The sequence below is a fragment of the Protopterus annectens genome, chromosome 9.part0 (genome assembly GCF_019279795.1).
Source record: "Protopterus annectens isolate FY-2018-M chromosome 9.part0, PAN1.0, whole genome shotgun sequence".
Classification (NCBI taxonomy): Eukaryota; Metazoa; Chordata; order Ceratodontiformes; family Protopteridae; genus Protopterus; species Protopterus annectens.
In genome coordinates, this window is record NC_056743.1 from 933915875 (window position 1) to 933943361 (window position 27487).

Here is a 27487-nt window from a genome sequence, read left to right on the forward strand (position 1 = left end):
ACGGGATAACTATACATTTCTTGGCATTAAGCTTGAGCCTATGGCTCTGGCACCAGTCATCTGTTTCTATAAGGCCCTTTTGTAGAATATCCACATCATTTGGGGATTCAATAATGGCTCCCAGTTTGCAGTCATCTGCAAACTTTGTTAGCCAGAGTCCCTTAGTGTTGGCCTGTACTTCAGAGAATTAGATGCCAAACAAAAGCGGTCTCAGGACTGAACCCGGAGGTACTCTACTTGTCTCTTGTCTGGAGCTAGGTTTGGAGTCGGCTACTTTTACAGTCTGGGTTCGGTCAGTAAGCCAGTTGGCAACCCATTGAGTGACGTAGGGATTTATGCCCAGCTTAGTAAGTTTATCTATGATTCCAGAGTGGGGGATGGTGTCAAAGGCCTTGGCAAGGTCCAGATAGGCTGTGTTGACTGCCTTACCCTCGTCCACAGCTCTGGAGACTGATTTGAAGACATTAATCAGGTTCAGGAGACAAGATCGGCCCTTCACAAACCCAAACTGGGTGTGGTCCAGTGTTTGAAGGTTGCCAATGTCTTTGTTTATAAGTTCCATGATAATGCATTCCATGCCCTTGCAGATCAGGCTCGTCAGACTGATGGGATGGGTGGATCCCCCCTTGTGCAGTGAGATAACTGTAGCTGTGCGCCACTCAGTGGGCACGAAGCCTGAGGTGAGGCTATGATTAAACATGACACTTAGGTGAGGTGTCAGTTCATTTTGTAGTTCATGTAGTACACAGCCTGGGATGTCACCTGGTCCCATGGATGCTGTATTCTTAGCTTTGGAGAGTGCGGTTTCTACCTGTGTGGCCGTGATTACCAGAATTTGGCAATCTTTTGGTATTGAGATGGGTCTTTTAGGGGGTGAGCAGGGGGTGAAGTTGGCACTAAATCGATCTGCCAGGATATTGGCAATATCCTTGGGATCAGTATATTTAATGCCATTCTGTTAATCAGCTACCCCTCTTTACACAACTTTAACTGATGTAGTCACTTGCAAGTCGAAGCCAGCAAGTAAAACAGCCATAACTGGATATTTTGGCTTGGCTTACCAAGCCTGCAATGGCAACACTTGGCAGGATGAGCCTGGGAGCACTATGCCATCACTGGCTTAAGCCAAACCCAATTCTCTGGTTATGGCTGTTTTACTTGCTGAACCTGCAGAACAGGAAGATGACGGCTTGTTTTCCCACTAGGCAAATAAGTCAATTTCCAAGATGTTCCAGTGTCAGAAGACCATGGCCAAAAATGATTCTTCTTAAACACATACATTACAGACAGAAATCTCAATATTATATGGTTACTGTGGAAACCTCTAACCTAAGAGGGAATCCACTTTCACTAGACCAAACAATACAGAAAAAGGCTCCTACCTCCCCTAGCAAAACATGTATTATGAGAACCTATGATGAGTCTGCTGATGAAAGGGAAGACCCACACTGATGAGGAGAATCCTCAACTACTTATAGTGGCAAAGTTCTGACACAACAGTACATCTTTGATAATGGAGAGGCTCTGCAGTTGTTGGCAACTCACCATTCACTGTAAAATCTGTGTACTCTGGCATGGAAAGGGAAACATGAAGACTGTAGTAGCCATGATACCATCCTAAGCGTCCCATCTGGGACATCAAAGTCATGACATCCTGGACTCACTCTGTAAGGAAAGAGACATGATGCCCAGATCTGCCTTGATAAAGGCAATTTTTATAGTCAAAATGAATAAAGATTTCTCCAGTTTATGGAAACACCAGAACTTGCAACCAGTTAAAATGCGAGTCTCTTGAATGGGCCTATCGGGAGCCAGTTGCTTTAGAAGGGAATAAACATGTCTGATGCAAGTCTGAGGATCTCAAATGCAGTCCAATGAACAGAAAAAAAAAAAGTGTGACTGGATCCATACAACTCAAACTGAGGTATCTTCGAGTATTTCCCCTTTCTCCAAGGTATTAAGTGATCTTGCAGTTAAGTAAGCAGTTTGGGCAGGGGGTGCTGGGCTGCAGTGAGACATCCTTCTACCAAATGCTTTGAAGTTATACCAGCTATTTTTATGAAATTCAAATTAAAGGGGCAGTCCCTGAGATTTTTTGTTTTGATTTTGTTCACATTTCCAGTCTAGCTTTCTGAGAATGCCCCAGCTTTGGCTGCAGGGGGTTGGGGAGGAGTGCTTACAGGAAGTTTCAATTGTCTTAGTCAAATTCCATCTCAAACTGCAGCTGTACTAAACAGCTCTCACTGAATCATTCATTAGTTTCACATGTGATTTTTTTCCTCAAAGAAAAGTAGCCTTTCAGGAATTTTATTACCTTGCAGGAAAGCATTTGAGGAATGCAAAGCTAAAACGTTAGTTAACAGAGTTTTCTGTCCATTTCATTTTTTATTCTGTGTGGATTTCTAAATGCTAGCCAAGTGCTAGAATGTCGTGCATGACTGCCATTTGCTCTGTAAAAAGCATCAGAATGATGCAAGTTTTGAACAGTAATAGAAGCAGTCTTTTTTCTCATGTTTTCTTTTTTGATCTCTGAATATTAGCTAAGTGTAATGGTTTTCTGACCAGCTGTTAACAAAAAAAAGTCATACTTCTCAAATGTACCGAATTTCTCGGTATTTACAGTTTGAGATTAAAATAATAGGGTGCCACAAATTCCTAAGTGACCCCTTTAATTTCCGATTTTTCCTTATTTTCATTTTTGATTTATGCTCTGACATCATGCATCACCAGCATACCCCACTGTGCCGTTAATGTGCCAGTGTATGTGTGAGGACATCAATGCCAAGACTGTGCTGCGCGCAGGTGCAACTGTGAGCATTCTGGTGGGCTGGAAAAGATCTGAAGGTAAAAGTATGGTTACAATATTGCTTACTTAGCTGCATGCACATTGTCTTTGGTACGGTGTTAAGCATCTGTCAGTATGAGGAGTGAGCGAGTCGCTCGGAACAAACAAGTCGAGGAGAAAAGTCAAGAAAGTGGAATCTGCCATCCAGTATATATAACACTTAAGAGAAGTTGGGTGCTGAAGCTTCACTTGTGTTGTACACCTGTGTGGAGTGTCAGGGTGCAGACTGGAGCTTCAAATGACAGTCAGACTGACTCGTCATCTGGAGTGCCTCCTTTATTTACCTGCAGGCTTGCCTTGGCTAAGATAGTTTGGACAGTTCAACAGTTGGTTGGACTTGTGCTGTTTTCTGTCAGTCTGTCACTCACTCTGGAGCCGTGACCATCACACAGTTGCACTGTGACTGTGCACTCAAGAGAACTGGAATTAAAAGTTAAGGGTGATCACATTCTCATCATCTGCTAAATGCAAAGCAAACAGTCCACCACTCCACAAACTCAGTTTGGTGGCAGGATGAGGAAATGATCATTTAGTTCTACTTCACTGGTCCCTCAAGGTAGTGAAATTATATTGAAAAATAAATTGAAAACAAAAAAAATGTCAGCCATTGTGCTCACTGGTAGTGGCACTGCCCAGCCTCTATTAGATTATTGTTGACAAATGAAAGAAACTTAAGCAAATAATGCCATTGCCATATGGTATAGCTAAAGTAAAAAACTGGGAATATAGAGCCAGTGCTGAAGGAAGGTAAATCAAGGGGGGGACTTGTGTACGACTGTAGAGATTTCAGTGTGCTAATATCAATCCAGGGAGCCAGTGTTGCAAATTAGATGTACTCTAGGTCAATCAAGATAAAAAGAACAGAAATTAGTTTTGTATGGTGGGGTTGTGGTGAACAGCTGACCTATGGCATAGCTATATCTAAATAGGAGAAAAAAAGTCACACTCCATATATTTAATTTGCCATTGCCTTGCAATGTAACAGACTTTTTTGGACTGGTGTCTTTGCTTGCTCTCTCGCAACAAGTAGTGGACCATACCACATGCTTTGAGATCTTGCTAGTGTTACCAGTGTGTTATTCTAACAATGGAGGAGAATGACAAAGAGCACCTACATGTCTGAAAAACAGATGTTCCTATATATGGTTAAAACGTATGGTCTGAATATAAACAGATAAAACAATGATTTTTTTAAATGCTGAAACTGCATATTATTGTGAATGTGTAACAAAAATGGTCTGTGGAATATGCAAGGGAAGACAAAGGGTATGTTACTTGCATTCAGACCTCAGAATCCGTCTCTGATGAGGTCATATAAACTACAGTCATATTATAACTGCTTCAGGTTTTCTGTTTTAGGTCTTGTGTTTAAATTCCTCAGCAGTTCTTAGCTTTGTCTTCACTTGACTATGTCTGTTGCACACACTGGTGAGCAGTATTGTCAGTTACTTGCTAACGCTATCAGAAATTGGATTACCTTTTTTTTTTGCTTATATTTTGTGTTATTTTCTTTTTCAGTTTGTGTTTGAATGTTGGTATTCCACAGTTCCATTGGAGTGGCCAGGGATATGTCATTATGCATGTAAATTTTATGTTAAGTGCCCAGATTTTTGGCCAGTTGTACCTATTTTTCATCGGCCTTTGACCAGATTTTTGATGTTTTCAGGTTGAGAGGTATGACATGTGACAAGCAATAGATTCATTTTAAACAATGAAGTCCAAAATTTACTGTCACAGAGGGGGCTGTGCAGTATGGCAACCTGTGATAGTTACACATACTAATTCCGAGATAGCATTACTACAGAGTAAGGGGAATATATCAAGAGATTGCTAAGAATTAGTACTAATTCACTAAACTGTACTCTGACTATACTGCTCACGTGCAGGCTCTCTATATTGCTAAGAGCCTCTTTCTTCTTCTAGAAATAATCAACCAGTTCCTGGAAGGTCAGCCCAGAGACAGAGAGAGAATCTCTTTTCTAAAGATAAAGGATAGCTTGCCTGTGCTCATCCTTGTGCAAGTACATGACTGAATCTAATATGGTAACCAAAAATTCTGCACAGTCAAAGCTAAATGCAAGCCAAACTCCAGATTCAAAAAAGTTAGGCAGTGAATAACTTGGGCCCCAGCATTAGAGAAAACTTTTAGTTATGTACTCACCATAACTTCAGATGTTTGGGATCCATCTCGCCTACATTCTGACTGATGGGTTCGGAGCCGATCCCTCGGCTCCGACTCGGCACGCTTATGCCAAAGAGCGAAGTCTCTTATTGGCTGAGCTTACTATATCCCAGGATGCACCACTACCAGTCCCCCAGATCTAGTTTGTCCGCATACATGCACACATGCAAGCACTGCTTATATAACATCGTCAGAAGAAACAAGATAAAACAGTAGAACTCAAAACCGTTCAATCTCTTCTGATCTCCAAGGCCGGGGAAGGAGGGTGGGTATTAGAATGTAGTGAGATGGATCCCAAACATCTGAAGTTATGGTGAGTACATAACTAAAAGATGTTATGTGATCCTATCTCGCCTACATTCTGACTGATGGGACAGCGCCCTAGCACCTGAATCCTGGGTGGCTCACTGGAAAACACTCCTGAGTACCGTGGAACCAAATGATGCTCGCCTTTAGATGCCACATCCAATTTATAGTGGGAAATGAAAGTGTGCGGATTGGACCAAGTAGCCGCAGCACAAATCTCAGAAATAGCGAGCTTGGAATGAAAGGCTATAGAAGTAGCCATAGCTCTGGTAGAGTGAGCTTTGATAGATGTTGTAAGTTGCTTATTTGAAGAGGAATAAGCCTGAGTTATACAATCTCTAATCCATTTGGAGATAGTAGCTTTTGTGATGGTTTTACCCAATTTATTGTCTGAGAAGGACACAAACAACTGGTCTGATTTACGAATTTGCTGAGTCCTGTCTAGATAGAAGCGCAATTGCCTGTGAACATCCAATTTATGGAGAGTGTATTCTGCTTCATTGGAGAATTTTGGAAAGAAAACTGGTAGCTCTAGAGATTGTTGGAGACAGAGATTAGAACAGACCTTTGGGACAAAAGATGGGTTAGGCCTAAGTGATACTCTATCCTTGTGAAAAATCAAGTACGGTGGTTTGATAGATAGGGCTTGAAGCTCTGAAACTCTTCTTGCAGAGGTAATTGCAACTAAGAAGGCAGTTTTCCAAGACAGATATTTCAACTCACATGTAGCAGCCGGTTCGAAAGGGGAAGATGTTAATGCACGAAGCACCAAATCAAGATCCCAAGGAGGCGCAGGATGAAAAACTGGGGGTCTTAACAGCCCCGCACCTTTAATGAAAGTTTTGCATAATCTGCTGCTCATCAACGGTGGATCCATGGATTCGTGAAATTTAGAGATAGCTGCCAGTTGGACTTTAATAGTAGAGACTGAAGATCCTTGATTAAACAAGGATGTTAAAAATTTCAAAACCTCTGGGATCGGGGCAGTGATAGGGTCTAAGCCCGTGACTTGAGCCCAGATAGCCAACCTCTTCCACTTACTGAGGTACAATTTCTTAGTGGTGGGTTTGTGGGCCGAAGATAAAATGTGAATAACTTCCGGGTCTAAGGTGTGATTTCTGACTAAAGTCGGAAGTGGAGGAGCCAAGCTGTCAACTTCAAAGTGTGAAGGGACTGGTGTTGTCGTCCCGACTGATGAATTAGTAGATCCGGAGTTAGATCTAAAACCCAAGGATCGTCCACCGCATGTTTCTTCAGGTAGGGAAACCATACCTGACGAGTCCAGTGCGGAGCAATTAGTATCATTGTGGACCCCAATTGAGAAGCTTTCTGAATGACTTTGGGGAGAAGTGGAATCGGAGGAAAGGCATAAAGTAGCCCTGTTGGCCAAGGTTGTGCTAGAGCATCCATAGCTGCTTCCCCCTGATGTGGAGTCAAGGAGAAGAACCTTTTGCACTTTGTGTTTTGTGGTGTTGCAAACAGGTCGCAGCACGGCATCCCCCATCTTCTGAAAACCTGAGCTGCTACTGTTTCGCTCAGGGACCACTCGTGAGGAGAGAGAATTGTCCTGCTTAATCTGTCTGCCAATATATTGGATTTCCCCGGAATGTGGGTCGCTACCAAGAAACGGCTGGTAGCTACAGCCCATTCCCACACCCTCACGGCCTCTCTGCAAAGGGGGTAAGATCTGGTCCCTCCTTGTTTGTTTAGATACCAGACCACCGACATGTTGTCTGTGTGGATAGCGATAATGCCCTGAGGGAGAAACTTGTGGAGGGCCTGTAGGGACAGAAGTACAGCCCTCATCTCCAATACATTGATGTGGAGAAAGGTTTCGCCTGGAAGCCAGGAACCCTGAACTAACCTGCCCAGACAATGCCCCCCCCCACCCTGTCTGGGAGGCATCCGTCGTCAGGGTGACCACCGGAGGGGGGATAACAAAAGGTCTTCCCTGATTCAGATTGGACGGCTGAAGCCACCAGCGAAGGTCCCGTTTGCACGTTTCTGTAATCATAATGGGGTGATTGAGGGGAAGATCCTGAAAGGACCATTGAGTCGATAATAGCCACTGAAGAATCCTCATGTGCAATCTTGCCAGAGGAACTAGGAGAACCGTGGCAGACATCGAACCTAAAAGTTGCAGGACCATCCTGGCTGGGGCCTTGGATCTTGAATGGTGGCAGTCAGGAGCCAGTCGTCCAGATAGGGAAACACTTGGAATCCAAGACTCCTCAGGTGAGCAGTTACTACTGCCAAACACTTGGTGAACACCCTGGGGGCTGTGGTGAGACCAAAGGGCAGTGCACAAAATTGGAAATGACCGTCTCCCAGGCTGAAGCGCAGATACTTCCTGGACGCCCGATGTATCGGTATGTGATAATAGGCGTCCTTGAGATCTATGGAGCACATCCAAACATCCTTCTCCAACAATGGGAGAATGGATTGTAACGTGACCATTCGGAATTTGGATTTCGTGATGGATTGGTTTAGTCTGCTGAGATCCAATATTGGTCTCAGGTCCCCTGTCTTTTGGCACTAAAAGAACCTTGAGTAATTTCGGATCCGATCTGGTCTGTGGGGACCGGTTGGATGACTCCTTTTCTAGCAGCTTTAACGCTTCTGCGGCTGCAATTTCCCTTTGACTGGGTGGTGGGTCCGGATTTTTGGACGGTGGGGGTGAGTGTGTGAAGGGAATGGTGTAACCTCCGCAATAATCCGAAGCACCCATCTGTCCTGAGTGATAGACTCCCAGGCTTTTAGGTGCTTGGCAAAACGGCACCCGACTGGCTCCGGAGCAGCACAGCTGGGCAATCCCTCATGAAGTGTGGGAGGCTGAAGAGCCACGAAAGGACTCGCGGTCTCCAGAATTGCGGGGCCCTCTGCCGCCTCTGGGACGGCGTCTCCCAGAAAAATTTCCCCGTCCTCTGCCTCTGGAAGGGGAATCTTCCTGCTGTTGAGGGAAAAACTTAGGTGATTTATGAACCACATCTTCCCTCCTCCTTTAGCCTTGGGATAAGGCCGAAAGGGAGTGGAATAACGTGCACCTACGGCAGATAAAGTTTTTCCCTCTTGCTCACAGCGGTAAGAGTGTCTTTAACCTTAGGTCCAAACAAAGAGGACCCATCAAAGGGAGCGCCGGCGAAGGAAGACTTGAAGGCCTCCATAAAATGACACAACGGAGCCAGGCTTGTCTCCGTGAGAGCCACGCCTGTGCCTGCCGCTCTACCCCCTTCGGCCGCATATGAAATGAGCCTCATGGACGAGTTAGAAATTGAAGTAAGGATAGCCAACTGAGAGCTAACCGACTGGGCTAGCTGCTCAGGTAGGTTACCCGAGAGGAATCTGACAGCTCCTTGACCAGATCCCTCTGAAGCCTGGTAAAATGTGCCAAATAATTCAGGGACCTTAAAGTAAAGGCCGCTGAAGTCAGGGTGCGCTTCCTGCATCGGTCCATGCTCCTAGACTCCTTATTAGGAGGATGGACGGACGTTGAAGCCTCTGCCACGTCCTGTTGTGTAGCAGATGCCACCACCATGGCATCTACAGCCACGCCTTTAGTCAGGATCTCCTTCTCGGGTGGGGCAGACAAAAATTTGTTAGGACGAGAAGGCACTGGTTCCACGGTATCTGGATGTTCCCACGCCCTCCGACAAACCAAATCCAGGAGCTCGTCGAAGGGCGGAGACACCCAGGAGGTGGAGGGCTGAGCCCCAAAGGCCTTGAGAAGCACTGACTCATCAGCAGAGGGGGGTTTGGATATCCAGCCGCCTCGTTGTTTGAGGATCTCTAAAATGTCTGCAAATGAGACATCATCCGAGGACGACTTCGGAGACCCCTCCGCATCATCAAGATCAGTGTCCGATGTAATAGACTCGGGAGTCCACGTGCTTCCTCTTGCACGATCTCTTCCTTGGGGCTCCTCTGAAGACAACTCCAAGAACCCTCAGGAGGAGGGGAACCCCAGTGGGGGTAACCCCAGGCCCAGGGGCTCCGCTGCCTAAGGACAGGGGAACTGCCAAAGACCCAGTCTCCATGCCCAGGGAAGGTGCCGGTAAAGCCGGAGAGATGGCCGAAGAAGACTTGGCCAAGGCACTCCTCATAGCTCTGAAAGCCGGACCCCCAGAATCCTGGGAGTGTCCGTCCCCGAGCCATGATAGCAGACGGAAGTCCCGCAGCCGAAGCACCGAGAGGGAGGCTCGGAACCGACAGCATAGGTCCCGAAACGTCACCCCCGGGTCCAACCGAAGAAGTCCGTGTACCAAACTCGGACCCGAAGGCCGGGGTTGGAGTAAGGGTCGGAGCCGACCCTAAGACCTCCACCGGCTCCAACAGCACCTGCTCCAAAGGAGCCGAAGCGGTCGGAGGAGGAATGGCAATGACATGGGCATGGGCCGTCGGCTCCGAAGCCAACTGGGTCGGAGCCGAAACAAATTTTTGTAAGACTGGGGACTGGAACAGTCTTTGGAGCACCCTGTCTATGTCCGAATCTGACATCCTCGATGACCTAGAGGATACTGAACGGGTTCGAGATGGCCTCTCCAACGGCCCCAAGGGGCTAGGAGACCGGCTCCGAGGCGACTCGATGACTATCGGCGCCGAAGGAATACCCAAACTAGTTTCCATCGGTGCCGAGGAGGAAGTGTCTGAGCGGACAACCTTCATCGGCTCCGAGACCAGTGGAGCCGAACGGTGACCCGCCTCGATGCCCCAGCCATCGGCCCCGAAGCCAGAGGAGTCGAGACTGGTGGCATCGAGGCAGACCGTTCCGCCCTCGGCTCCGAAGTCCTTGGAGCCGAAGGAGAAACCTGCCTATGTCTTTTGGCGGTCGGATCAGACGGACTGGTCGGAGCCGACGCCCTTTTCTTTTTAGCAGGAGAAGGAGAGGATGCTAAGCTTCTTCAAAGGAGGGTTTTATAAGGCCTTTTAATATGAGCTTATTTTTCCTCTCTTGGAGGACCCTCGAGGAAAAAGCGTGACACACGCTGCAGGACTCCTGCAAATGTTTTGCACCCAAACAATAAACACAGAGAGAGTGGTCATCTGTTATAGACATTTTAAAGTTGCACTTGGTGCACTTTTTAAAGCCTGAAGGCCTAGGAACCTGAGACATTCCGGTAAATTATTCAGTGAACTAGCCAAACACAGTACAAACACTGTAATTATGACAGAAAAAAGAAATTTTCTCTGCTTTGTCCTTCTTTTTAAGAAAGAGAAACTATCAGCAGTATAAAGGATCCGAGATCCCTAACAGAACAGAAGTCACCTAACCACCAAAAAGACCGGGAAAGGCCTTTCCACACAAGAGGTACTTCTAGTCAAACAACACTCACAACACAAGAATTTACCAAGTAAATTTCTCCAAACGCACTCAAAACACAAGATAGCTGTTAAAACAGCTTTTAGTTGAAGTATAAAGAAATTCCTGACAGAAAGTTAGTGAAAATAATCACTACTTAGCTCAGCCAGCTCGAGACCACGTCTTCACTTGTTAGCGGCAAACGAGATCTGGGGGACTGGTAGTGGTGCATCCTGGGATATAGTAAGCTCAGCCAATAAGAGACTTCGCTCTTTGGCATAAGCGTGCCGAGTCGGAGCCGAGGGATCGGCTCCGAACCCATCAGTCAGAATGTAGGCGAGATAGGATCACATAACATCACCCTCTTCACCCTGGACAAAGTCTTGGTCTTATTAAATAAAATCTTGGCAAACTTAAAAGGTGCAGTGGTCTCTGATACCTGGGCTGGAGAAAAGAGACTACAAAAGTGTCTAGCCTAGGATGGATAGGAGTGCTTGGCACAAAATCCAAATGCTTCCAAGGCTACAGAAACTACATCCTTAATGTTGGGTCCTGCGGATACTGTAAAGTTAATCTTTTTTCCCCATACAGAAATTGGAACACTTTTGATGAAAAGGCAAAGTACAAGACAGTCTTTCCTAAAGTAAGGGTTACACAGAGAGCAAGAAATAGTGTCCTCATCTGCCTCTGAAATACATCAACCCCCATTTTCTACATGGGGTCAGGGTGTCGTGTTAACTGTTGCCATCTCTCGATTTAATACCATACTCCTACCTTATTCAACACGTATGTCTGACTGTCGCATATCTTCTCTCACACAATCCATCCACCTCTTTGCTGGGCATTCTCATTTTCTCTTGCTTTCTTCCTGTATGTCCCAAGTCTTCTTTACCAGATTGTTTTCTACTTTTATGCACATTTGTTTAAACCACTGTAATCTATTCTCGATGATCTTTTCCACAATTGGAGCTGCATTGGCTTCTGCTCTTATGTCCTTATTTCTTCTTCTGTCCCACACTGTGCATCCTACCAACCTTCTCAGGAACTTCATTTCTATCACCTCTAGCATCCTCATCTGCTCTGTCTTTATTGCCCAGGTTTCTGTACCATACAGTAGTACTGGTCAAGCCCCTGTCTTGTACAATTTACTTTTCAGCTTCTTTGGCATTATTCTGTCATTCACCACACTTGAGAGACTATGCTATTTGGCTGCAGCCCCTCTGATTTTGAAATAAAGGCCTCATGCTTTTCAGAGTCCTCCTTCCTATTCATTGTCTTGGGAAAGGGGACTCCCTTTCACACTAACTCTAGGAATGGTTAGCTGCCATCTGCTAGATGTTCAATAAAGTAATCACATGATTAACATGCACTGAGCCAAGTCCTCAGTGCCCAGGGAGGAGCTAATTACTGGAGGTTCTAGGATAGAACAAACTAGCACATGACCTAACAGTGGCATCAGCCCCTGATCCCCAAGTGTGCAAGTCCTACAAATACAAGATCAAGTCCAACCAGACTAAGAGACAGCAAATATATGATGCTTGGGGTGAATGCTGCAGGTGCAGAAAGTCCCACGAAGTTTTTGTGACCCTGAATGTTAAGTCCTGCAAGTGTAAGAGGGAGGTCTGGGAGAAGAATACTCCATCTTGAGTGCTATTGTTAAGCAAGAAATTGGATACCAGAGACTGTTTCACTTGAACAAACTTAGTACAAATATATTCTTGACACTCACCCTTAGGGACAGCAGTGAAGATAATGCCACGACTCACCCCATTAAAAAGACAGCTGTGGGGATGCATCTCTTACTGGTTTCTCAAAGCGTACAAAGCCAGAACTCCTGTTAGACAAGGGTTGGAGAGTGGACAGGACCATGAAGGCTACCTTTTTGGCAAACCTAGCAGAAGTATGTTGTATGACCCTCAGTCAACTCTTCCTTTCATCTTACCCCAGAAACCTATGGAAACAGTGGAATGGACCTTCCTGCTGGTTCTTGTAGTGGACACCTTCAAAATGCCACTATCTCAAAATATCTGAGGCATACCTTACAAGGCTAAAGTGAGATTATGGGAGTGCCTGCTGCTGCACTCTTCTCTCAAGCAGTAGAGACTGTGGTGACACAAATCACTGCTCACTGGTGGCAACTGAAGAGCACTTAAAGATTTCAGCTTTAAGTGTAAAAAGTGGAATCCTTTCTACAACAATGGCTAGGATTAAGATACAAATTGTACACACATCACAGAAAAACAGGAGTTGAACTGAGGGGTGTAGAGGCTGCACATACTCTCTTAGACCAGAGTAATGTCATGGAATGCACTGCTTAATCGGCACACTTACACAGAAACAAAAGAAAAACTTTGGTGAACTGGAAACACAGTAGTACACTGATAGTTTTAAAATGGAATGTGAACTTGGCTGGACTGTACAAATCCAGTTTGAGAATCCCACTCGGGCATTATAGATAAGCTCACCAGCTTAAATATAAACCCCTATGTCACTAGATGGGTTGCAAACTGGCTCAAGGACAGAACCCACATGGTTAGAACTGCTGGAGCCATGTAAGACTCCAAACCAATTACAAGTGGCGTCCCACAAGGCTCAGTCCTGGGACCTCTCTTGTTCGGTATATATATCTCGGAGCTACAGGCCAACACGGAAGGACTGTGGCTGACCAAGTTCGCAGATGACTGCAAACTGGGCGCCATAATCGACTCTCCAGCAGACACAAGCATCCTCCAAAAGGGCCTCATAGAAACAGACAACTGGTGCCAGAGCCATGGCCTCAAGCTAAATGCCAAAAAGTGTATAGTCATCCCCTTTGGCAAAAACAAAGTGCCCACAAATTACCACATAGGTGGTAATCCTTTAAGTACAGAATAAGTAATTAGGGACCTGGGGACCCAAGTTGATAGCAATCTCTCATTTGACAACCACGTGGCCAAAGTGGTTAGAAAAACATTTTATATAGCCCACCTAATCATGAAGGGATTCACATCTAGATCAGGGGAGGTCATCGTGCCTCTTTACTCATCCCTCATCAGGCCCATAATAGAGTACAATGCCCCTTTTGGGATGTACCTTACCAAACACCTGCAGCAACTGGAAAGATCCCAAAAGTACCTCACCAAGAGGATCAAAGGGCTCAAACAGATGCCATATGCTGCCCGGTTAAAGAAACTCCAGCTCTACTCAGTGGCATACCGCCTGCTCAGAGGCGATCTGTGCCTGACGTATAAAGCCATGTCCAACCCGGAATTAATGGACATGCTGCACCTCAGAAAATCCAAATCCCATAGAGCCACGCGCTCGAGAGACTTGAACCTCAGCAATGAAATAAATAGGACATGCTGGAGGGACAGATTCATAACCCAGAGGCTCCCTTCACTCTGGAATAAAATCCCAGTCCAGGTTAGGCAGAGTCCCTCATGGACTCTCTTCAAGAGGAATCTTGATGAGTGGATGGGAGATCGTAGGTTTACCTCGGGTATCACTTCTGTGTCACTGTTAGACAGAGGTACAGTATACTAACCTCAAAAAAGGGCATAGCAAAATTAATTTAAAATGGGTGGCGAAAGCCAAATACACTCTGGCTAGGCTTTTAAATGCCCTAGGGCAGATAGCCTAGTATGAACCTATGAACCAGATTTAGTCTCCCTTTTCTTCATAAACTAGAAAACTATTTTAGTGGCATTATATATTATAAAGCATTTCAGCATTATATGTACTGAAGGGCTCCACTTAACTGGGGTTTAATAAAGATAGGGTTCATAGATTAGTACTAGGCTAACTGCACTTGTGGACCATTTTAAGTCTAGCCAGCTACCCTATATAAGAATCAAACCCTGTAACTTGTGTCTGTAAGATAATAACCATTATACCAACCTCCCAGTTATTACTAATCCATTCCTAATATCTAAAATTACATCTGAGCTTGTATTTAAAAGATCCTGCTTCCCTTGCTATTATATCAGAATTTTAAAGACCAATGTCTGAATCCTTGAAAGAAACTGAAGTGTTACAGTGATGAGAGTAAAGCTAACAGAAAGTTCAGATTTGGTTTAGTTTGCCTCAAATGGGTTGGGAATTCCATGGGGAAGCAGACTATTCCCAAGTGCCTAATTACTGTCTTATGATGAGGCCAGGAATTTCTTGCAGCATGCTCTAAGTATTCATTCCATTAGAGCAGGTGAGGCTTTGGCAGCACTCTTCAGAGAGACTTCATCACAGGGCATCTGTGAGGAAGATACTTAGCTCTCTAGTAACACTTAAGAAGGTCCCTCCACCTAGCTGTAGATAAATGGCTTACTACTCTTTCCAATGTTTGTCTGCTACAGTTACAGGAATGGTGCAAGCCCAGCTAAATCACAGTTGTACAAGATGTTCACAGCTTTGATATTGGAGGGGTAACTGGCTTTAATCACACAGAGGTCAGTCAGAATTAGAACAAGTGATTAGTTTTCATCATTTCTTATTTTTGTCAAAGAATAAAGAATGAAATCACTGAGACTACAGAATGAGGGGTTAAGAACATTTTCTCTACCTTCCAAGGTTGTACAACCTCAGATTTAGTATGTTTAGAGATGTGAGGGTGTGGAGTGGTGTAGATATCCTCCTGCAAAAATACTTATATGTGCTTCTTGTAAAAGTCGAGTTTGTGTGTGTTAATTTAAAAGTCTTTTTTTTACCAAAAATCCAATATCTGAAACCATTTCTAATTCTCCAAAGTCCCCCCCCAAACACACACACACACACACACACACACACACACACACACACACACACACACACACACACACACACACACACACACACAAGACTGCACTTTAGATTATCTCTGGCATGTTCTTTCTGTTTTTGTTTTTTTTATAATGCTCAGCTTAACTGCCTCATGTTGGTTACAGATGCTGGTCTTGCCTTTCAGGTGCCCTGGAAAGCACAAACAATGAAGGCAAATGGCCAACACAAGATTTTTGTGTGAAACGTGTGTGGAGAATAAGGCATGTCAGTTTGTAGATGTGAAAGGGCTGGTTATTTTTACTTACTGACATTTGAGAGCGCGCTTCACTATAATCACTGGAAGGATGAGGAGTACCAGTGGAAGTTAACTTGAAAGGCAATTTGCTTTTGTTTGGCAATGTCAAGGTTTCTAAGGAGGTTTTGGTCTCTCCAGGTGTGGGTGACTGTAACCCCTCCTATCTGTCCTCAGCTGTCATGACAGCTGGAGATGAGATTAAACACTCACCCCAGAGTATGCAAGTGGCTGTTAAAAGCAGGAGTCAGACATGCCAGCACTGGGGCGTAGAGGGATAAAGCCTTAACTGCAACCAGGCAACCTAAGTTTGAATAGTAGCTCAGGCATATGAGGTGCTGGCAGGGAGGAATGACCATGCCCATCCCATGGAGGGGGGCACTCATCTGGGTATTCCATACAGGGAGGCATAGTCCACGTAGGAGAGTAGCCCAAACATAAATGCAAGGGAGGGGGAACCCCAATGGGTCAATCATAAACGAAAAAAAATCCTCCAGTGGAAGAAGTCAACAGCTCAACCTCCTTCCTGAATGCCATTAGGTTCTGCTCCGGCCCCAGCCTTAGAATGGAAACAGTCCAAGGGCAGTAGGAGAGGCAGGTAAACACGGTGACAGAAGGGGGCACACTAGGGTAGTTAGAAAGAATGAAGCAGAATAGGAAAAAAAAATGGGAGTCAAACAATGACACTTATTACTGACTGACCCAAAGGTCACGTGCCAGAGAGAAAGAGAGGGGAAATACGACAGTACTTCAAACTCCTTGGCTTGTAATGTCACTTATTTGAAATAAAGATGTGATTTTAACATAAAGTGCTCATACTGTTAAACAATCGACAGATTTAGCACTGCACACTCTGGGAAAGATGTGCTTCGTCTACAGCTATCCTTTAAGTAATATGAAGCAGAGGGCTCAAGTCCTTTGACCTCAGTCTTGTATATTTTTTGTTTGCTGGCCACCCAAGTTCACCAATGGCAAAACTAGTTTCACTACAATGTAGAAATTAAGGCATGACAATCAGAACAGAGTATAAAAGTAAACAGCGAGGAGAGTGTGGGGTTTTGGATGCAGATCCTTGGGGAGGGTGACAACAACCATGAATATTATAGTCATAAAGTAGCAGAAGGTATTCTACGAACTGGGTTGGCACAAGAATGGAGAAAGGAGATTTTGCCAATATGGATGACTGCAATTAGGTGTGTAGAGAAAGGGCAAGAGGGGGCTGGAATTTGCAGGAGACTGGCAGGGGAACCAAGGTATTGACAGTGAATGGCTGGTGGCAAGGGTGCAGAATGGAAAGAGGCCAAGAAAACATTTGGACTGCAGACTAAAGGACTGCCTTCCCTGTCAGGGATTGATATCTAAGCATAGGCAGGGACAGAGGGATGGGGAATCCTGAGTAAAGGGAATTGCTGTGGTGGAGTTTTTGGTTGAGTCTAGAGAACAGGCTGCTGTTAGGGGGGATAATTGGTAGGGCATATGGGGTATTGCACAACAGCTGTAGGAACCAATCAGAGGAGGCTGGAGAAGACTGGCAAGGGAATGGAATAGCAGTTCATGGGGAGACAATAGGAGAGCATACACATGGCCTCCAGGTGTGCAACAATGTCTAAAACACTTGGGATTTTTGCTTGGAAGTGTTTGCATAGGTATTTTTAAACCCAAAGCAGACTCAAGAATTTTTCCTTAGGTAGATGGCAAATGTTGGAGGTGTGATGGGGAAGAAAGAGGTCATTTGGAACCTATGCTTTGAGAGTGTAAGGCGTTGGCAAGACTTTGAAAATTCACTCCAGTGTACTCTGATAGAGATATTGGGTGAACAAATGGGAGTTAAGTAAGGAAATTATTTTTTGAGTTAGAATACAGGATCTGAATTGCTTAGACATAGCAAGGTCTTGTTATGTTTAATTCTGGTGGCTGCCAAAGAAGCAATTTCGAGAAAACGAAAATCGAAGTCTAAACCAACTGTATTTGAAACACTGAATATTGTAACAGAGATAAAAGAACTGGAAATGGATCTTTAGAAAAAAATGGAAATTCTGGGAATACATGCAGAATAATTTTTTAGAAAAGGAGTGAAGTTTAAAGGAAGGCAGGAATTGAGCAATTTATGTAATGTTGAATTGATAATTATTATACAAATTAATACATGTGATGTATGATGTTTTGTAAAAATGTTAATATATTTATTTATTTTGAGACTTGTTGACAGGGAATATCCAACTGAGCCCATTTTCAGCAGAGGTCCTGGGGAAAAAGTCACATACAAAATTCTATTACAAGTAAGCAGTGGACATTTGCCATTACAAGCTGGTAGAAAATACATGGCAGAGACGCATATAGTATAAAATAAAAAAACAAGACATTTGACATGCAGTACAACAGTATGTATATCAAAAAGGGAATGAGAAGACAGTAAAAAGAATCAATGGTTATTGCGTAAATTGCTAGTAGAGCATAGAGTATAAGTGCAGGTCAGTATGCAGAGTAATCAATTAATAATTAAAAAAATTAAAACTAGAGAGTATATGGTTTGTTTTCCATAATACAATTGTATGTTTTCTACGTCTTAAGTGATAATTCAATAAAGCTGTAAAGAGAGAGAGAGCACTTGGGTAAGGGGTGTCACTGCAGGAAGACTATGAAGGACAGCAGTTGATACAAAAGCATACAAAATAAAAATTCAATCTGTATAACCTGTATACTAGTTTTAAATAAGATTACTGAATTATAGCACAGAAAATGCCCTTTCAGAACAATATTCCATTTTCTACTAATTCTGGACAAGTACAGAACAGCAAATAAGACAAATGGGGATTCCGCATAAAGTTAATATGTAAAACCAAAGGGAAAAAAACAGATTGTTATACATTATCGATTTTAAAATGTCACAATGCCAACTCTCCCACTAGTACTAGATGATGGCCCAAAATATTTTACTCACCTGTTGAGACAAGTAGCCTAAATATTTTGTAGGTACTTCGAGATTTTGGGGAGTTTTCAGTAATCTAGAAACCGGATATCTCGAGTTCTGGCTTCTCTACAAAGAGCAGAAACAGAAAGCAACTCAAATATATTTCAGTTTTTTTGCATGTTAATCAGTCAAAGTAATAATGTAACTTCTAAGCAGTAAATAAGTGGAGTCCTGGATCTCAGTGGAGCACCAAGCTCTATGATTTCAAAGACTGCTTTGTTAGTAATTCATATGTTACTGGCTTCAAAACTAAATGACACCATCACACATAACCCTAAGCTTTTAAGCTCAGTTTTGTTCTATGTTCCATTTGTGGTAAATTAGAAATAAAGCTTCTATAGCCTACCTGAATAAAAGGATCCAAGAGAAATGGAAGACAGGACAACAGCACATGGTTAAGTGCCCAAGTATAACACACAGTGGTACAAGATACCTTAAAGGAAAACTATACCCTGAATAAAACTTTTCCTCAAAGTAGAGTGTTTATTCCTTTATGTGCAATGCTTCTTATAAGGTTACATATAAGTGAAGCATGACGGATTTTTCTTGCCTTGATTGGCAATTGGAGTGTTGTTCATCTTCTTCACTTCATGCTGTTGGATCTGCATGGAATCTCAGAATACATTTAAGAATCCATATCCCTGGCTGACATCATACCATCTATGAGATTTAAGATTTCTGGCTTGAGAATACAGACATATAAGTAGTTTGTAGTCCTGCCAGCTTTCCTTCCCACCAAGTCAATAAATCTATCCTGTCTCTGGAATGTCTTTTTTTCAGGCTTAATGCAAAGACAAAAAACAGCTCTGCTGTTGTACAGAACAGCAGAGGCCCAAATGTCATGAAGTGGGATACTCTGGATGAGTGAAGGAATGAAGGTAGAAGGAGTACCTACAAGAGGATCATAAAATGACAAAACATTACCACCTGAAATATACTAATTTCAGCACTTTCTGCAGATGAAAAAAAGGCTCATTGCAATGTATGCAAGAGAAGGCTAAGAACACAAACAGTACAGTTGTGTACATTTACCATAAATGTAGATGTTCTTACCAAAAATGTAGATGTTCGAGTGTATTTACTGTTGCAGCCATCACACTTGGGTCATGGAAGAGGCGACAGCATCCGATGCAGAATCCCAAGACTCTGGTATTCGGGCCGACTGAGGGCTACCTGCAGGCAGATAACCCAAGTGTGATGACTGTTAACAGTTAAACACGAAGAACATCTGTCAGTTACTGGAATGTCATTAATGCCATTCACCAGAGATTTTGAAAAATAAACAATAATTCTGAGAGATGCCAGTCTACATCAGTGGAAAAAGACATTGAAGGAGAATGTAGGGCAGCATAAACTCACATTCTGGGAACAGGGATTACACATCATGAGGAAAAAAAATAAGTGAGCCAAAAGACAAAATTAGGTTAGGCTCAAACTTTGTTTAGGTACATGAAAAATCTCTTCTCCCCTTATTTTTGGGATCAGGGAAGAAAACAAGGGGATGACTAGTCAAAGTAAACTTGGACACCACTTTAGGCATAAAGACAGGTTAGTTCTCAAAGACACCCAGTGAAAAGTAACGTAGGGTTGACTCACCATCAGTACTATATAACTCAGATACTCTTCCAAAGATAGTCACTGCAATGAGTAAAAACAGCCTCCATGTTAAGAACCTCAATTCAGTCAGATGGTTCAAATGGAGAAACAGGAAGCTTTTCAAGGACAAAGTTCAGATCCTAAGGAGGAGCCACTTGTTTCCTAGACTGAGAGATATGCAACACCCTTTTTAAAAGCTGTTTAACTTGAGTATAGTTAGAAATGGGGATCAAATGGCAGACAAGCAGAAATGGCTGAAAGATGCACCCTGACAGAGGAATAAGATCACACAAATCAAGAACCAGAGGTACCCTGGCCTGAAGAGGGAAATGGTTCATGTACTGGTACCAACCAGAAAACAAAATCTCCATTTGCAAATATAAGGTTTCCAAGAAGCAATTTCTTTTTTTGCCTCCTCTAGTACCTGTTGCACATCTTCCAATACAAAGGTGCCTAAAAAGTATCAACATTTTTAAATCGACATATTCCAAACTAAAAAACATATTAAACAGCCATGGTCTTGTGTGAGTAAATACAGTCTAAGGGGAAGCCAGTGGTAACTGCCCTTAGGCAGATTGTAAAGGGAGAACCACTGTCACCAGTGCCAAAAGGGAGTCAAACACCACAATTTTTCCAAGAGCCTTTTTAAAGCTTGAGAAGAATTCTGATTATTGGTTCATAGGTTTATACTATGCTAACCACCACCACGGTCTTTAGAAGCCTAGTTGTACAGCCTAACCCAGTTTTATCCCAGAGTCTCTTGCACATCTGTATGGCTGGGTATGTCAGTAAAGAGGTAGCTGAGAGTTATGTAGTGGCGAGGGAAAGTTAGCTGGGGATTAATTTGCTTACTGTTGACCTCTGTCCATCAGAGATATGGGGGCCAGACCAGAGGTGAATTTGCAATTTCCCATTTAATAAATCAGGGTTTCTTTTGAATAGGATCAGGGATGAGCATCACTTCACATAGACGGAGAGCTTATTTCATTGTGCCAGAATCGTTTGAGACACATACTGGTCTCGCCAGCATGTCCTATTTATACTGCAGACAAAGTTCAGTTCCTTGGATCTAGTGTTTTTGGTGCCATTTGTTTTGTGGATGTGCAACAGCTTCATCAGAGCTGGATCTAAGGATGCCTTATATGCTAGGCACAGGTAACCTCTCAGTAACCTGGAGGAGACAGAGTACAAAGACAGGGCCTTAAGGAAAACAGGGTATTCATACCCTGGATTCTCCTGGTGAGGAACATTTGAGGGCATTCAAACTGTTGCAAGTGCCTGGTTAGATATTTGTCAAAGGGGGAATTGTATTTACTGATGGGTCTGATAAGGGAGAGTAGAGTGATACTATAACTTCCTTGGACCTAGATGCCATACCCCTGCTTATGGGTTGGATGACATAGAATGATTTTTACTGTCTTGGCTATGTGCTGGTCGAAGGCATAGACATATGTTGCCAGATCACTAACTATCGAGTCAGCTCTTAGGGGTGCTTTATTGATGGAGTATTTATCTTTGGTAGACATTCCCAAAGGACACTAATGCAGTTTTTCACTGAGTTTTAAGCTGTGGCTTTGGCACCAGTTATTTGTTTGGGTTAGACCCGCTTGTAAAAGAATGCTGTCATGGGAGGGTCTAGGATAGCTCCCACTTTAGTCACCTGCAAACTTGGTGAGCTAGAGGCCTTTTACATTAGCCTTTACTTCAAAGAAGTAGATGTCAAAACAGGAGCAGGCCCATCATGAAGTCCTGGGGTACTCTGCTGGTGACTGGTCTCATGATGTAGGTTGTCTCACCAGTCCTAACTTCTGGGTCCTACCTGTCAGCCAGCAAGTTATGTAGGGATTTATGACTAGTTCTGAGAGTTTGTCAACAATACTTGAGTGGGGTATTGCATTGAATGCCTTGGCCAGGTCAAGGTAGGTGGTATGCACTGTTTTCCCCTCATAGGTAGCCTTGGTGGCCTTCTTGGATGTCTACTAGGTTGAGCAGGCAAGACCTCCCCCCTTAAAGCCAAACTGGGTTGGGTCAAGTGTCTGAAGATTGCCAAAATCCTTGTCAGTCATTTCTATAACTTGTACCATGGCTTTGCAAATCAGATTTTTTGGACTGATGGGTCTGTAGTTCCTGGAGTCAGGTGATGGTCCATCATTATGAAGTGGGATGACTGTTGTGGGGTTCTATTCACCTGGCACATAACCTGTTTTGAGGTTGTAGTTCAAAGTGCCTGAAGTGGTCCTGCTAGATCTTACTGTAAGTTATTTGGAGGCTAGAAGGGATATTGTTGGAATCCACTGAAGCAGTGTTTTTGGCCTTAGCGAATGCCGCCAGGACCTACTCCCTGTTGACAATTTGAGGGGAGGATACGCTAGAAGGGGTTGCACAGGGAGTAGTGGGGGAGTAAAGTTAGAGCTAAATTTATTGGCCAGTAGATTCACTATATCATCCTTGTCAGTGAAGGTTGTGTCATTTACCACCGGTTCTACACACTGCTAAGTGTTACCTTTAAGGTTCCTGACATAGCTGAAGGCCTTTTGATTGTCCTTAGCCTGGGAGACTATAATGACCTCATAAATGGTCTTGTTTGTCTTTATTAGACCTCAGTTTTGTGTTTAGTTGAATCAGAGAGCTGTTGTCTGCATGAGAGTTGCTCTTTCCAATTTTGTCCATGACTTTTTTTCTTCTGTTATATATCCTGTTAAGGTAAGGATTCCACTAGTGGGGTTTGATTATGGCGTTAGATCTGGGCTTGCTTCTTGTAGGTAATGCAGACTCAATGCAGCTCATTACATGTTTGTACAGGGTTACTGTAAATAATTTTTCATAGGTAGTTGTGTTCTTAAGGTTTGAGGAAGCCATGAATTTTAACAAACTGTCACTTAAGATGTAGTTTGCTTTAGAATAATTCCCAAGTGCTTCAGGTTTATTTGGGTTTTCCAGGTTGATTTTTATTTCAAGGGAGTTAGCTTTGTGGTCCGGCCTCACCAATGAGGTATGTGATATTGGGGGGGGGGGGGGGCAAGGGATGCAACATGCTCCCATATTGCTGAGTGCTAGGTCCAATATGTTTAATCCTCTGACTGGAGTGCAGACTATCTGATCCAGAGTGTTTGTCTTGATAAAGTCCAGGAAACATTGTGCCTGTGAGTCAGAGGCAGTGCATGTTTCCCAGTCTATAGAGGTTTAGTTAAAGTTTCCAATGAATGGGTATTTGGTTGGATGGTGAGCACCTCTAGTAGGTCTGGGTAAGAGTTATGAGCTTGGTGTGTCATACAGGGTGACCTGCAGCTGGCTAGGACATATCAAGGGACCTTGTCTATGAAGACTCGATGTGGATGAACTCCAGGGGAACATCCTGTTTAACCAACATGGAATTCTACTTGTTGCTAATGTAGATCAAGACACCTCCACCTTTAGCCCCCGGCTGTTGGTCTAATTGTGTGGAAGGCACTGTAGCCTTCCACTGCCAGAGTACTTTCTGCTACTTTAAGTCAAGTCTCAGTGACAGCACAGATGTCTACATTCTCCAGTGAGGACAACTTGTAGGGTGTAGATTTTCTTGTTTAGGCTCCTAACATTAAGCAGTAACGCCTTAAGATTGCTTTAATTTTTTTGTTTGTTTTGTTTGCAATTTTGGTAGTTTTGTTACTTTGGCATTGTATAAAAAAGGCTCTAAAGGGGTGAATAAAGTTTTAGCCAATATCCATAAACCCAAGGGAGGCAGGTGCAGACCATCCTTGGCAAAGCAACATGGTCTGTTAACCATGCACCCCCCCCCCCACCCCCGTGCTAATAGATATTGGATCCCCCTGGACTGAATCTGGAGTGGAGCCACTTTTCTCAGTACTGATCCAGAAGCAACAGCATCATAAGCACATTTTAAAATATGCTTAGTACTCAAGAAGTAGATGAAATAGAGGCATTCAATTATTTTTATTTACCTCAGAGGGAAAGTTAAGCAATAAGTTCTGCATGTTCTTAAAGGTTAAAAGGAAGCCCTTAGAATTTTGGCATTTGAGCTCGACAGTTTCAAATCCTGAATGATTAAGTACTATTGGATTACATTTTCTTCCTCAAATTATACAATGCTTTCCTATCCATGTCAGATAGAATGAGATTAGCAGCAGTGATCGGTTTAGCAGATTTTGAAAGAGAAATCACACTAGAGTCTGCAGTAGGATTCAAAAACAAATGCTTAGGAGTCTGAGGAACCTTGCCTAACCTACCAGACTTCCTAAAGGCAGAAGGTTGACTATCAGCTAAACTAAAAGCATTGAAAAAATATTCTGTAAAGGAGACACAGAAAGAATAGATGCATAATTTGGCATTTCTGTGTATAGAAATCTCATTCTGCTCACACCAAAAATCCTGTTTCATCTTCAATAAAATTTCAGAAAAGGATAAATCTTTAAGATGGAAATCTGAAACAATATTTTTCTCAAAATCAGTGTTCAGATTGTGACAAAATTCCTGAGGTACTCACCCTCCCCTCTAATACCCCAATTTTTGACTAAAAATCCACATCAGATAGAGGAACCCTTTCTTTTCTTACCTGAAGAAACAGAAAGCAAGTGAAAAACACTGAGCAAATCCCAGTAAATCTTCTCTGTCCACATAAATAGTAACAGGAGACTGGTAGGATCGCGCACTATGATCAGCCTTTGTCCCTTCCTCGGTAGTTCCCCTGGAAATAGACTCATATCAGGGATACTAGTCACAAATGCAAGTTCCCTATCCTGGCTAAGAGAAGAACCTTCACTTGCTCCTTCCCTCAGCACTGACAAGTGTGTCTCTCCCTTGTCCACCAAGTGCATCCCTACAGCTGCTGACAATTCAGCTATCCCCCATTTTTTTGTGGTAGCTGCATATACTACACCAACAGGACTGGGGGAAAAAGATTAGCTGTTTGAAGAACAACTTGCAGCCACAGCAAGTGGCAAAGGTAAAACAGGAGCTGGCCTGACATGCAGAGACTCCCGGGCAACTACTTCTTACAAACAGGAGAAAGCAAATCTACAGAAACCAAAGACTGTTCCATTGGTAAGAAGTAAAAAAATGTGAAAGTGGGCAGTGGAGTCTGGATGAGTCAGAAAATGGTAAAGCAAATAACAGTTAGCTCTAAGGTAAGTAAACCACTGACAGTCCTCCATAAGCAGAGGATTCTGTTCCATAAACAGAACACCCAAGTTCTGACTAAAATTCCAGTTAAAACAAACTTTTCACACAAAGTTCACAACATTTGCATGTCACCATACCCCTCAACCTCTTAGCAAGAAATCTGGACAAAGCCTGACATAATGGGGGGAGGAACAAAGGCCCAAAAATATGGGCAGATTTTAAATATTGTTCTAAAAAACTTTAAAAAAGTAACTAGATTAACAAGATTTGAGTTAACATGCATTTTCTGAAAGATATAAAGTCTGAAACTCAAATGTACATCATTTAGTGATGTCATTCCTCAGATTATTCCAATGATTTGCAAGAAAATCCACAAATTTAATGAGGAAAAGACCAAAAAACAGGAGTCAAAAATCTGGAGATTCTGCAAAAATTTGGACAGTTGAGAGCTATGATGTCAGCTCCATTGTAAATGAAATGACAGTCCTCACAATAAGTCAGAAAAAAAGTTTATCCACCATAATGTTCCAGCTGTGTTGCCTATTTTCATTCTTCCTCAACCACTGGGGTTGAGATCCAACCCTCAGCCATTATTTTAGCTCCTGGTCACTAAAAAGTGAGCTCGCCCCTTAACCATAATGCACCAACTCCTAACATACCTCAGATCTTATTTGCTGATTGACAATGTAGGAAATATCATAATTTTCCTGATAGAAGAAGGCATTATCTGGAGCTCAAAATAAGGAAACAGTAGTTGTGTAAAAACTTATCATAACGATAGATGTCCTTCTCTTCTCTGCTGCAGTATTCTTAACTTGAGGGAGATCTCAGCAGTAGGCGGCCCGACGTCAGCCTGTATACAAAAGTCTTCCACTACTGAGGATGCATGGTAAAGTTGCACATAGGCTGCTGTAGTATGTCGGCCATAAAAGTGATGTATGAATGCATCTACCTCAGAATTGAATGCCCAAAGTGGAAGCCAGCCCAAGGAAAATAGGGTATGATCATCCAGGGAAAATGAACCAAGCCACCAGGGGGAAGTAGAGAGGGACTGGAATACTGCAACAGTGAAAAGGACAGCTATCATTATAGTAAGTTTTTTGAACAGCTATACTATGTTCTTCTATTCATCTGTTGCAGTATTCTTAATATGAGGGAGAGTACAAAAGCTCAAGAGGAGAGGGTGGAGGAATGGGGCAATTGAGCTCTCCAGGAAGCCATGGAGTATAGCTCTGGTAAACCCTGTCCTAGACCTAGAAATGCCATCCAGTTTGTAATGTTTAGTGAAGGTATGTACAGATGTCCATGTGGCTGCTTCGAGAATACAGCTAGTGTCCAATCCCTTGAAGAAGGCACCTGACAAAACTACTGCCCTAGAGGAATGGGCCTTTACAGAAGAAGAAAGGGTCTTACCATGCTGCACATAACAGAATGAAATAGCCTTAGAAATCCAAGTAAAAACAGTCTGCTTGGAAACAAACAACCCCAGAGCCCTGGGATGATCGGAGACAAAAAGCTGGTCTGAGTTCCTAATAGATTTTACCTAGACAAGACCAAAGCTAAGTTGCCTGTGCACATCCAGGGTGTGCAACACCTCACTGGAATTTCTTGGAGAAGGAAAGAAGGTATGTAAATGAGTGTTTTGGTTGAGTGACAATTTGTTGACTACCTTGGACATAAAAGAAAGGTTGGTACACAAGGACACCCTGTCTTTATGGAAAACCAAAAAGGGGGAAGAGGCCATAAGGGCTCTGGCTGAAGTGATAGCTAGGAGAAGCACAGTTTTCCAGGAGCAATGTTGCAAGGATGCTGATGAAGCTGGCATGAATGGGGGGGGGGGGGTCAGCTTTTCGTAGCACAAAATTAAGATCCCAGAGATAAGGAATGGGTTTCCTGGGAGGTCTAATGTGAAGGACGCCTGTTTACAAATTGTTTAGATTCAAACCTGCTAAGCTAGAGGGGAGGATAGAGGCAGGCAGGCAGGCAGAAATAGCTGGCGTATGGGCCTTCACTGAAGAGTAGGCCAAGCCAGCATTGAGCAATTCACACAAATAGGGCAGAATAAGGGGGACTTCGACTCCTAGCATTTAGCAGCATGACCTTTAACTTGCATTTTGTTGAAATTTTTATGTTGTAAGTTTTAACCTCTT

At 43.3% G+C, this 27487-nt stretch overlaps 1 protein-coding gene across 1 annotated transcript in view; it reads right to left on the minus strand.

The window, feature by feature from the left end:
* Window positions 1–27487, minus strand: part of LOC122810608 (tastin-like) — a 1451617-nt gene that overhangs the window by 551253 nt on the left and 872877 nt on the right. Inside the window, exon 11 of the mRNA XM_044082184.1 lies at window positions 18594–18689. Within this exon, the coding sequence (XP_043938119.1) occupies window positions 18594–18689 (96 nt within the window). The remainder of the gene's footprint in view (window positions 1–18593; window positions 18690–27487) is intronic.